Genomic DNA, 12766 nt, shown 5'->3' with positions numbered 1-12766 from the left:
GGGGGCGTGGGCGCGGCCAGGGCAGGTGGCTCTGTTGGGGAGCAACAGGCCAGCAGCCACCGCAGGGAAACGTCTCTGTCCTCGGCCTGGCCTGGCCTGGAAGAGGGCCTCCCAGACGCAGGAGCATATGCCGTGGAGACAGCGCAGGTTGCCGCGCTGGGGCCGTCTCCCGTGGAAGTCGGGCTGCGTGGAACTGAGGGCAGCACCTGCCTCGAAGGGACTAACGCTCGCTCCACACACTTCCACGGGGCGTTTGGCTTCCACGCTGAGCCTTGGACCGTGGCAGCCCCCTCTTGCTGACGGGAGGCATGGCTCTGGCAGGGCGAGGTGAAGCGGGGGAAACTGAGGCACAGAGCTAGCTTCCGGGCGGACATCTCCAGTCTCCCAGGCGTGCCCTTCTTCTCACTCTCCGCTCCAGTTTTATCGGGGGCTTTGCACTTTGCCCGTGCTCTACACACACCTGTGCTTGTCGTCGTCGACGTCTTCGTCCCCTTCATGATGGTGTCGAGTCACGTGGGAGAGACTCAGACCCCCATCGGAGCCGTTGGCACACCGTGCTGTGTAGCTGCCTCTGGACAGCAGTGTCTCCGCAGGTTTGTTTACTGAGCAAGCGCTTATGGAGCGCCTAAGGTGTCTCAGGGTCTGTGCAAGGAGCTAGAGACACAGGCTTGACAGACATGGCACCCTCGGGCCCCACCTGGGGGGCGTCTCCATTTCCGCAGCCCGGCCGTCGCTGACGGGCTGTAGGTGCCCAGGCAGCGCTGGGGGCACAGGTGCGGGAGATGCTGTAGCGTTAGGTTCTCGTGTCTGCGTGAGCGCTGACCGCAGCCAGCTCAGCCGCCGGGGGTGGACGGCCCAGAGCCCAGGGCTCATGACACAGTCAGAGGCCAACTGGACTTTTAGTTGTGTTTCAAGTCAGAACAAAATTGGTTCTCCTGGCTGGCGTAGCTCAGTGGATTGAGCGCGGGCTGCGAACCAAAACATCGCAGGTTCGATTCCCAGTCAGGACACATGCCTGGGTTGCAGGCCATGACCCCCAGCAACCGCACATTGATGTTTCTCTCTCTCTCTCTCTATCTCCCTCCCTTCCCCTCTAAAAATAAATAAATAAAATCTTTTAAAAAATGGTTCTGATTAGTTTGGATTATCTTCGTCTTTATATCAATATAGCCATACAAATATAAGTTTAAATCTTTTTATTTATTTTTTATATTACATTTCATTGATTATGCTGTGACAGTGGTCCCACTATTTCCCCCTGTGTCTCTCGCGACTCGGCAGCCCTCACTTCCTCGGGGAACCCCCACACCAGTGTCTGTGCCCCCAGAAGTCATAATCTGGCTCTGGGAGCAGTGATCATGTCTCCTTATTTTTGTGTCCTGGTTACGGACGTGAGGAGGAAGCACAGCTTGGGGGGCTGGGTGCATCTTCGCTGAAGGGCCCCGTGGTGTGCTGCGGGGTGTTCAGCAGCATTCCCAGCACCCACCCAGTAGACGCCAGTAGCTCCTCCCACTCAGCTGTGATTGTCATCGCTGTGCTGGGGCCAGAGGCTGCGCTGCCTGTGGCTTGTTCAGGGAGCGGCGACGAGGAGCAGGGGAGCGCGGAGAAGACCCGGCTGTCCAGCCGTCACACAGGGAGAGCAGCCAAGAAGGTCTGCGCAGAAATACAGTGATGGGCAGACTTGGAAAAGCCTGTTTCTTCTTGAACACGCACATTAAGATTGCCAGATCCCAGGAAAACGTCTCAGCTGAGTAAAGTGACGGCAACCCTGGGCAGAAATCAGATTAACGTCTCAAGTCTCCTCCATATCGACCCAGAAAGTTTCAAGTCAGCCTCCATCTTGTTTACAGAGAGAGGCCCAGAAGCAAAAAAAAAAAAAAAAAATCAAAGAAATGAAACAGATTGAAGAGCACGCAGCAGAGACCAGAAACACAGGTTAGCCGCATGCCCAGTCTGGCCGTATCGACAAAACCGCGAGCTTCGACTTCAAGACTGCTGGGGAGTGACCCCGACACCTGGCCCTCCCCTGCCAGAGAGCCAGCAGTGGGCTTCGCCTGCGTGTCCCCAGGGCCGTGCTCCCCACTGCCCCGGAAGGCAGGCCCAGGGAGCACAGGCTCCGTGGGTCAGGGGGAGGGACCCAGGAGACCCAACCAGCAGCAGAACCTGGCCCCAGTGAAGAAGCCCTCCACCCCCACCCAATGCAGCGGGATTTCCGGTGGTGGCAGACCTGCAGCTGCCCTGGGTCCCCGTTCTCCTCCCCTCTGCACGGGTGTGTCCACGCCAGCCCCCCTCCTGTTCATCCCCTGGTGCTCCGGGTAGGACAGTTCACTTACAGCCATAGGCTGCTGGGCCGAGAGGAGCCACATCCGGACGGAGCGCTAACCCGCCTCCGGTTCCCCAGAAATCTTACAGCTGGAATAGGACGCCGCCGTGAGCGCAGGAGAGAGCTCCCCTCGTGTGAGGCTGTTCCGGGTGGGGGACGGAGAGAGAAGTGTCGGCAATCGGAGTGGTGGTGGTGGTGGCAGAGACTGGCCGGATGCGCCCCAGCCCCGTGTCCTGTGAACATGCACATTGGAAGGCACGTCTCCCGGCCTCCCAGCCTCCCAGCCTCGTGTGCAGTTAGTCTGGGGCCACGGGTCGGGCCCCAGCCCTTATGGGGTACAGAGGGCTCGTTCCTTAACAGTAGTTTGTGGGAGGCTCCAGACGGTCCGTTCCTCTGCCTGGTGGCTCAGAGAACGTTAGCACTGAGAGGGCCACAGGTGGAAGGGTCCCTGGGTGCGTGCTCCTAGGAAGGGCCCCCCAAACTACTGACCCCCAGTATGCCCTTTGCAGGGATGGAGACCCAGCCCCCGCGGTGTGTGCCCTGAGCGCGCAGGGTTATTTGTCACCGCAGCGCCGTCTGCCCTGTCCTGACCATAACTCTGGCTCTCTGCAGAGAGGTACCTGGAATTCTCGAAACCTAGAGCTATGGCATGCAAAACCTGCATGGAGACTGCGGTGCGGCCTCGAGATCTCGGGCGCATGGTGGGGGTTGGTGGACCAGGGGCCAGACATCCAGTACCAGGCCCTGGCATCCTGGGCGGTGACTCTCTCAGACTCGGTTTCCGGCGGGCCCCAGGCAGAGGGCACCCAGCAGTGGGACACAGCACGGGCAATGCAGGGAGAAGGCTCGCCGGCTATGAACCCAGTGACCCCCCCCCCCCCTTTGAGTGACTTCCCCGTAACCCCGACAAGGAAGACACCCAGCAACGGACCGACTGGCTTCGCATGACAGTGTGGGTGATGACCCCGTGAGCGTGGGGAACACGCGTGCCCCCTTGAGGGCCCCACCGGGCTCGTGTGCGATGTCAGCGTGAGCGACAGGGAATCCTCACAAAGCCACTGTGCCCCGCTTGGAGCCTGGTCCGCAGACCCGCGGACAGGGTGCACCTCCTGTCTCCCCGAGGCCCCTTCCGCCTCTCTGTCCTCTGTCTCTAATCTTCGCTGGTCCGGGATGCGCGGAGGGGCAGGCAGGGGACTGGGGAGAATCCTGGCAGCTGGGGGGCCATGGAGGGGTCCCTGGGGTGAGGCAGGCAACGCCTGCAGCCCAGCTTTCCTCTCCTCTTCCTCCTCTCTCCCCATGTCTTGCCCTGGATTAGAGGCACACATACGTTTCGGAGGAAGAAAGGGAAATTCAGAGAGACAGCTGAAAGGCTGGCGTTGCTGTCATCCCCCTCCCCCAAGAAGCTGGCTCGGGGGAGTCTGTCACCCAGCTCGGGCTGTCAAAGTTCCCTTGTCAAACACCGCTCTGCCCACCGCCGACAGGAGCCTGGGAGCCTCCCCGCTTCCCGGCTGGGATGTGTTTGTCAACATGGGTGTAGCTGTTGCAAGTCCAACAGATTGGCACTGTACAGTAGCTCCGACGGCGGTGACATGACGGCGGTGACAGGCAGGCAGGGGAGTCTTTCCCTGGGGCTGCCCCGTACGTAGCTGGGGATGGTGCGGTCGGTGTCGGCCAGGAGTGCACAGCGAGACCTCCCAGGGAGCCTCAGATGACCTCACGCATGTCTGCGCCCCATTTCGAGGGTCTGGTTTAGCCCGGCTGGCGTGAGGGCCTGGAGGAGGGGGCGAAGGAGGAGAAACGGGGGTACATCTGTAAGAGTGTCAACAATAACAAAAAGGAGAAAAAGGGAAAGGAGAATTATAAAAGCCCCCCCGCCTCCACCGGTGACTCCCTCTACCCCTTCCCCAGGGGAGGTCTCCGGGAGTGGACCCACAGGCTCAGACTTGGGAGCTGGGCGCACACGGGCCCACGCCTGACCCTCCGCCCGAGTGCTCTAGCGCAGAGTGCCTTCCTGAGCTGGAGAGCACACGCACGTGAAATGCTGGGTGTGGAGTCGGGGCTCGGGCTGGCCCCGCTGGGGGCACGCTCCATGTCTGTGCGGAAGTCAGCGGGAGCTCTCCCCGCGGTGCCTCTGCGTGTCCCCCCGGGCTCGCTGACTCCGGATTTCTTCCTCCAGAGCCCTCCAGCCACCCACCCCCTGACCCCGGGGAGGCCTAGGAGTCCCTGCCCTGGGCCCCACGTGGCTCCTGCTCACCCTTCTCACTGACCCTGTGCATTTCACTGTCGCTGCTTGTTTCCTAGCCATTCTCTCTAACCAGGCTCCGAGCTCCTAGACCGGGGGCAGTAACTAGCCCCACAGTGCAGTTTCAGACCAGCAGGGGCCCCAGACGTGGGCCCCAGCTGGGGGGCCATCACCACCTGGCTCCCGATGCCCTCTGTGCTGTGTCCCATTCAGTGCCCCTGATCGCCCCCTGAGCTGAGCATCACCTGCATTTTGGACATAAGGAAACGAAGGCTCAGAGAGCTGGATGGACTGGGCCCAGGTCCCACTGTGGACAGTGTGGACGAGGAGCCAGGGTGGCAGGCTCCAATACCTGCGGGCCTGATTTCGGGTCGGCATGTGGCAGGAAAGAGCCCTGAGTTGCCAGCACCAGCCTCCCACGATGCACGCCCTGTCCACCCCTCGCCCCACCTCACCTGCACTCTATACAGATCGCTCCTTCCTCCCGAACATGGCAGGAGGGCTCCCTGACTGGTCCATGCTCCTGACCGCTCCATCTCAGCCAATGCAAGCTGCAGCCTGCTCGTGACCATTCCCTGAGTGGCCCAGGACTGGGCGTGGGTTACTGAAAGGGTCCCTGTGTTTCCCGCCCCGGACTCGGAGGAAAGGAATCCAGACTTAAATCGGACTCTGCCACAGACCAGCTTTTGTCCTGGAGTGTAAGTCAGTGAAGCAACAGTAACACACGCTGTTGTGACAGCCAGGTCACCAGGCCACCTCCGTGGTGGAAGCCGCCAGGGGCAGGATCCAGGCTCAGTGGTTCTGGAAACTACAGGGGGGCTGGCTCCTGGGGTCCTCCCCCCAAAACCTCGGCCTGTCCTCCCCATCCGCGTCCTTTCCTCCCTGAAAAAAGGGCAGGACGGAAGGAGAGTTCTAACCCCACGCTCCCTGTCTCCGGTGCTATACATAATTGAATATATTTGATACTTTCTATTGTCTTGAAAAATCACTTTACAAATATTGAAATAATAAAAGATCCATCAAAGCGCCGTGGTGCAATATTACCTCCTGTTCCCATGGAAACCAAATCACTTGCGTTCAGCGGGGTGGTTATTAACGGCGTTTGCCGCGCCCGCGTGTCGGGCCGGCGCGGCGGTGTGCACGCAGTGTTCGGCATCACCGGCAGCGTGCGTGCGGCTCACCGCAGCTGATGTGTGTCGTGGGGATTTCAGAAATGGTTGCGTTTTCTGGTTTGGTTCGATTTAATTTTTCGAAGGGCACGTTGCCAGCGTCAGTAAGGAGTTCCTTGGCTGTGTCGGTCAGTCTGTTCTGTGTGTGTGTGTGTGTGTGTGCGTGTGTGTGTGTGTATGTGCGCACGCATACATGTTTTAGGGCCAGGGCATTGAAGCGGTGGGACAGGATCTCCGGAGTGTAGGTTGGTGGCGGTGGCAAACCTCAGGACGTGGAAATCCAGTACGCAGGAAACAGAGCGGAGGAGGGGGATTTACTGAGCACCTGCTACGTGCTGTGCCCAGTGCTCGCTTTTGGCAAGCTTGATCTCTTCCGAGTCTCCTGACGTCCTTGAACGTTCCTAAGTAGGAGACCCGTTCTGCACGTGAGGAAACTGAGAATCCGGGAGGCCAGGCATCCTTCCTCATCACAGTTACTCGGACCAGAATTCTAACCCGGCTCTAGATGGTTCCGAAGAGAGGGCTCTCTTCTGTGCAGTGTGTTTGCACGAACTGAAACCGTGCTTCCCAGCAGAACACACATCCCCCACGGGCTGTTCTCACGGTTCGTGTGTTTAGTGTGATTGGCACAAGGTCAATACCGAGTTAACTTTTTCCTTCCCCTGTTTTTATCGGTCTCATTGATTTCAGTGCGGTCACAGTCAGAAGTAACAGGAGGGGGGTGACTGCTAGTTTTGCCCGTGTGCTGACACACTCACATCCATCAACCCCGCCCCTCCTGTGCGGTGCCCGCTCCGTACGGCCTGCCAGTGGGTCCCGGCCCCGAGGAGCCTGGCTTCCTCTCTGAGTCCATCCACCACCCGCCCCTCACAGCCCCCAGGTCCCTCCCGTGTCTCTCCGCCTCTTGTTTCACTGTTCTCTAGCTCAAATCCACACACAACAATTTATCGGGGAGAGAACCTGCCTCCGTGTTTGATGCTCGGTGAGCTAGAATCCTGCCCCCGGAGACGCCCCTGCCGGAGCAGCGAGCCCGCTCGTACAGAACCACAGCCCAGGAAAACAAGAGTACGCACAGCAAGGTGAAGATAGCACGGCGACCCGAGCCGTCCTCTCCTCCTCTCCCCCATGCACCTGCCTCCCCTCCCCCCTGAGCGTGACCTCACGGTGCGGGGACATGAGCTGACAGGCTCCTGACCCTCAGGCGGCATCGGCACAAACAGTAGAATTAACTGTAGCAGTGAGCATAGCAATAACCACTGTTTCACTCAGCGTAGCTACGACCCACGGAGTGGCCGTACGGCGCACCCAGCATCAAAGAGGCAGTGATTTATGACACAGCTGCATCTTGTCAACCATCGTGTACGGTAGGTGGCGTCTCTCTCCCACGCGGAGTGGTGCCTGTGGAGCCCTGGTCCCTGCCCACGGTCTCCGAGCCTGCCATCTGCAAAGCAGCGTCCCCGTCCGGGTGGGCCCCGACGACAGCGGGGCCTGCGCCCACCTCTCCCCGCCCACCGTCTCTCCGGCTTTAAGACATCCCACGTGGCGACGACCAGGCGGTCTGTACCGGACGCGCTCCCCCTGTGACATCGGAGAACGGCACCGCCTTTCCTTCAGGCGCGGCCTTCCTGCGAGTGAGATGGTGAAAATAAAGACGTTCGTCGGGAGATGTTTGGGGTTTTATGATGATCTGACAACAAATTTGTTTGTTCCGTTTGAGTGCTGGAGTGTTCCTAATTAAATATTTAGAATCCAATTTGCCAACTGCTCGCAACTTCCCGAGCGCAGCGCACAGCCGGGGGAATCCCTTCTAACGAGGAGCCGGTGGAGTGGAGTGCCGGAGGGAGGGAGGGAGGGCGTCTGCCGCTGCAGACGTCTGGGCAGAGGGGTCGGCCTTTTCACGTGGGGGGGGGGTGTCAGAGCCTCCTCGCTGACCATGGCCGCTGAGGTCAAAGGGCCTGCTGTCTGCAGAGCCCTGGTGCCAGCAGACGCGGGAACCGGCCTGTTCACGGCCTTGGAGGCTCTGCCACAGTGCCGGCAAGCGGGGGGCGGGCCCCTGGGCTGGGAAGCCTGCAGGGAAATGGGGTGCCGGCCCCCCGACGTCCCCTTCCTCTACTGCGAGCTCTGCAGCTCAGAGAAACAGGAGCAGTGTTGGTGTAGTGTGGGTGGCAGTGTGACGGCCGTGTCCTCACTCCACTGGCTGGGCCCTCCGCCCTGGCCCCTCTGTGTGTCACCTCGCCCCCCACACCTGCAGACCGGCTGGCGCGCCCCTCGTCTGTGTCCCCACAGTGTGGTCCTCCAGCCTTTGCCCGGTTTTCCTTCTTTGCCAGACACTCTGCTAAGCATAGCACCTTCCTCGCGCTACCTGTTCAGCTACCATGTTGCTCGTGGGTCTTGCTGTTGTTCTTCCTGCCTCACCAGTGATCTCAAATACACAGCGGGCTGTACGCCACGGAGGAGGCGCTCCCGCACCCAGCAGAGGGTCACCAGCTGGTGAGCCGTCGGCAGGTGCAGACCGGCGTGGAAACCGAGTCAGGCGCCCTCGCTGCAGTGAAGAACAGAAATGCTGTCACCTTGATGATCTTGGTGAACACGTGATCTTGGACCCCGAGGCAAACACAGCTGTGAACAGTGCACAGCGACATTTGATCCCGATGTGACCATCGACACCATCCAAACTTCACTTAAAATGTGTTCAGGTTATTTTCGGTCTTATTAATGTTGGTAAGCACCGGTTTGTAGCAAACTCTCGATTCTTGGCACCCTGGGAGGCTCACCCCTCCGTCTCGTTGTCCATCACGTCAGGCGGACCTGACACGCGCTTCACGAGAGCTGATCGGAAAGTCCGAAGCGAGCAGTGATTCATTGTGCAAAAGACTCTCCTTTTGATTGTGCGATGACTGCGATCGTGCCGATGAAAACCAGACGTGCCTGAAGCCGGCTTCACAGAGAACAGAGCTCTCTAACACGACCATCTCGACGCCGCGGGCTCCCGCCTGCCCTGGTGATCTCTCGGAGCAGACTGGTCTGTTTTCCTCGGGGGTCGGGGGAGCGCCAGGGTCCACGGAGCACCTGCTAACAGGGGGCAGGCATCGGCAGCAGTTAGGAGTGCGGACTCTGGAGTCAGGCGCGTCTCACTGCAGTCACAGCTCTGCCCTGGATCTGACTTTGACATTGAAGGTCCCCGTCGCTCTCCCCTCCTCGCTCTTGGCCGTGGCCCCGGGGGCTCTGGGACTCCCAGACAGCGGCCGCTGTGCCCTGAGGTGCGTGTGTGTGCGGCAGTGGACGGTGAAGTCTGTTTTCAGGGCCTGCTGGCCCGCTCGGGTCCGCTTCTCAGGTTCCCATGTGTGGAATGAGCCACGCATGGGAAGCCTGCTGGAAGTCCCAAGGGGAGGGAGACGAGGGCCACACCCACGGGACGGACCTCAGAACCCACAGCGGGAGAGGGATTACAGGTGCCGACTCCAGGCCCCCCTCAGTGTCCGTGGAAACAATGTAACACCTTTCCTGATTAAAATCACGGAGTGCGGAATTGTTTTACGTCTTCCGGTTTGGCACACCACAGTGAGCCTCTCCGGCTTCCAGGGTCAGGGCAGTGACAATGGTCACAGTGTCCCGGGGTGGCGGCGGTGTCGGTCCCAGAGACCGACAGCTCACGTATTCTGCAGATGCGTCTGCGTCTGTGATCTCAGAACTGGCTTCCTGGGGCCAGGAGGGGTCATCGAGTGACCCTTCATAGGCCGAAAGACTATAATCAGTTTATCTGATGGCCGGTCCGCCCTCCCCCTGCCACGTCCATCATCCTCCGCTCACTGGCTCTCGCCGAGAAGACCGATGCTGCTGAACTCGGAACAGGACCCCGTGGGGCAGCAGGGCATGTCCGCACCGCTCGGGAATTCTGGACTTGGCCCTTTGTCACCACGGCACCCAGAGCCACCGACGTCACCGCTCAGGGCCCGGTCCACGCTTGCACGCTCCCATCACGGAGTTCAGCTTCCCCGAAGGGGTGGAGACCAGAGGCGAGCACTCGCGAGACCCGGGAGCCGGAGGACACACGCCTTCCCAGCCCCCGGGACAGGGTCACCGGCACCTGTTGGGTCCCTGTCTTCCGTGCCTCTGGGTGCCCGGGCACTGAGGCCGGATCAGCGCGGTACGTCCGTCGGACGCCCGGGACAGGACTCCGGCCTGTCCGTCCAGCATCCTCGCTGCCTTTCCCCCCACCCCGGACTCGCTCACCTCAGACGCATGCCAGTGGTCGCGTGTCCCTGCGCTCGATTCGTTTGCCCACCGAGTCCTTGACCGTGAAAACCTCCTGCGCTCGGCCCCCCTCTCCCCACCCCTTCTCTGAAGGTGCAACTGCAGCACCCCCGTTCCGGGCAGCCTTCCCTGCCCGCCCGTCACATGCTCCCGGCATCCCAGGGTTCTTCCAGCATGACACCGCGGTTCACCGCAATTACACGTCTGTGTCCCCGGTTCCTCCGACTGAGGGATCTTTTCCTCCCGGGGGCGGGGACCATGCATGTTAACCTCTGGAGCTCACGTGTTCAGCACACGGGAGGCACCAGATACAGAGCGGTCGGGGTCACGATGGTCAGTGGAACTGACCTGACCCCATGCCTTGCTGAAGATGCGAGGAAACCCAGTGGGACTCCCGATCACGCGTGTAATACGAACACGGGATTCTCTGGAGTCACACAGATCGGCAGTGACCAGGTGCACGTTCACCCAAAATGCGTCTCGGGCACTCAGGCATCTCAGACGACGGCTGTGAATCACTCAGGGGTACTTGATCAACTTACCTGATTCGTAACGAGTTACTGCCTTTAGAGGGTTAAATAGGTCAGCATCCCTCGGCGGTGTGGGAGTTGATGGATTTGCTCCAGGGAGAGCTGTCGTGGAAGCCGTCAGAGGAAGGACCCACGTGGGGTTCCCACGGATGGTAATTAATCACAGGACTGGTGGGCTGTGTGTGGTGCTGGGGAAGTTCTCTCGCTGTGCAGGGGCCACTGTGCGAGGCTTTGCATCCTCCTGGTGCCGTCCTAACGGGGGTGCCCGGCCCGGCCCCGCGGCCCCAGACTCTGCGCAGCCATAAGGACCCTCGAATCAGTCTCCTTCCAAGGGCGGCGCTGGTGAGTAATGTGCGGGGAATGGGGGTCCGTTTTGCTTTGTTCTGTGTATCATACCCCTCGGCCGTATGGTTCCCCCCCGGGTTTCTTTCTGGATTAGCGTTTTGTCCTCGTCTGATCTCAGGAACCACGCTGAGTAAGTCGTATGGAGATTCCCCAACTTACTCTTTATGTCTCTCTCCAAGGCTCCGTAACATTGGCGTTGAGTCCTAAAGTCAGACTCGATCACAGACTCACGGTTCCTGGGCCTCCTCCATGGGCCCGGGCACTTTGCGGAGGAGACAGACACCGTCCGTGGGAAGACGCGGGGTGAGCAGGCGGCAGGGCCGGGCGCCGGAGCCCAGGACCCGGGGCTGCCGGAGCCCACGGCTTGGTCGGTCCGCTGTCTGATTTCACTCGGGCTCAGTCGCAGCGAGCGGACGCCCTGCGGGACTTCAGTTAACACCTCAAAACACGCAGATCTCGCTGGACACCTGCCCGCCGCCTCGCGCGGTTCCCAGGGGCCTGCCTCCGTTAGCGCTCGAACCCGGGGGTCACGTCCACTGCAGGCAGAGCAGCGCGACCTCAGATAGGTCATTCGGGTCTTGGGGCCGCCGTCTTTCGATCTGGGCGATGGGAACAGGGGTTCCTACCATTTACGACCTGGCCCGCTAAGGAAGAGAGCTTCCAGGCACAAGCGAGCAAAGAGAGGACCAGAGAATGTCCGGCGCGTTCGCCGACGCGTGTGTCTGCGTGTGCTTTCCGGACCTATCTGTGCACGTCTAGTGTGTGTGCACACGTGCCTGCACATGGGCACGCGGGCATGTTCTAGAAGGGCCCACAGGAGAGCACGGGTCCTGGGGAATGGGCCGTCCGTGCTGCATCTCCTGGGTAAGACGGGGCGTTTGCGTATCTCCACTTCACGTGGAGAGTCAGAATCGGAGCATCTTCTGCTGTGGGCGGGGCTCGTGGGCGGTCCCATGAGAGGGAGCGTGGTGGGCCCCCCCCCCCAGGTGCTCCGTAGACAGCGGAGCCCTTGCTCCAAGGTCTGGGCAGGCGGCCTCACACCCTGCTTCCCACCAGCTCCTCTCGCTTTTCCGCAGCTGGGCTGACCTTTGACCGCCCACCCCGGGGAAGGGGAGACAGGACATGGGGATGTGTGCCTGGGGGCGCAGGCGTCGGCGGTGGGACTTTGTGCTTATGAGACGGAAAAGCCTTTTGATTCCAGACCCTGTGGGACGCGTCTCTTAGGTTCCAACCAGAAGGGACCTCGGGACGCGGAGCCGGGCTTCTCGCGAGGCCCTGCGCGTCTGCAGTCAGAGCCTCTCCCGGAAGGCCCTGCTGGCCCCCTCACAGCGCCCTCCCGGCTGCCAGCAGTGCGCTTCCTCCGAGGAGCCCGCCTCTGTCTGTCCCCAGGCCCTGCTCTCACGGGGACAAGGGAGAGGGGCCTGTAAGGGGTGCCATTGGCCGCCACAACCCTGCGAGGTCAGCGCTGTCCTCCTCCTCCTCCTCCTCTTCCTCATCAGCCTTTATTGTTATTCTTACTGTGACCATTATTGTCATTGTGGCTGCTATTCTGGTCACGTGAGCGTGCTAAGGCAGGGGCGTGGCAGACTGCAGTGCCGTTCCCGCACGCCCACGGGGGCAGGGACGAGACCCCGGGCCCTCCCCCACTTTTCTCGGGCCCAGGCCGCGTGCCGCGATGACTCTGAACTCTGAACTCTGAACTCTGTCGTCCAGCAGGGCGGCTTCTACGCGCCCTCGGAGAACTGCGTGCAGCGCGCGCACCGGTGCCACCGGGGGCTGTGCCTCCTGCTCCTCCGCGCCCACCGCGGGCTCCGCGCCTACTTCCTGGGCGTCATGCGGGACGTGCCTGAGCTGCCGCCCTCGGAGCTGGGTAAGGCCCGGGCCCAGCGTGTCCCCTGCCTGC

At 61.0% G+C, this 12766-nt stretch overlaps 1 protein-coding gene across 2 annotated transcripts in view; it reads left to right on the top strand.

Moving 5' to 3' along the window:
- Window positions 1-12766, top strand: part of FAM135B (family with sequence similarity 135 member B) — a 156739-nt gene that overhangs the window by 120712 nt on the left and 23261 nt on the right. The window contains exon 8 of one of the 2 annotated variants that reach the window (XM_045861243.1): window positions 12580-12733. In XM_045861243.1, coding sequence (XP_045717199.1) covers window positions 12580-12733 — 154 coding nt within the window. Of the gene's footprint in view, window positions 1-12576; window positions 12734-12766 lie in introns of both variants that reach the window. The other variant, XM_045861242.1, reaches the window with a different exon arrangement.

Source organism: Phyllostomus hastatus, unplaced genomic scaffold (genome assembly GCF_019186645.2).
Source record: "Phyllostomus hastatus isolate PE091 unplaced genomic scaffold, TTU_PhHast_1.1 phas_scaffold_21, whole genome shotgun sequence".
In the NCBI taxonomy this organism is placed as follows: Eukaryota; Metazoa; Chordata; class Mammalia; order Chiroptera; family Phyllostomidae; genus Phyllostomus; species Phyllostomus hastatus.
This window is presented reverse-complemented; position numbering and strand designations above follow the sequence as displayed.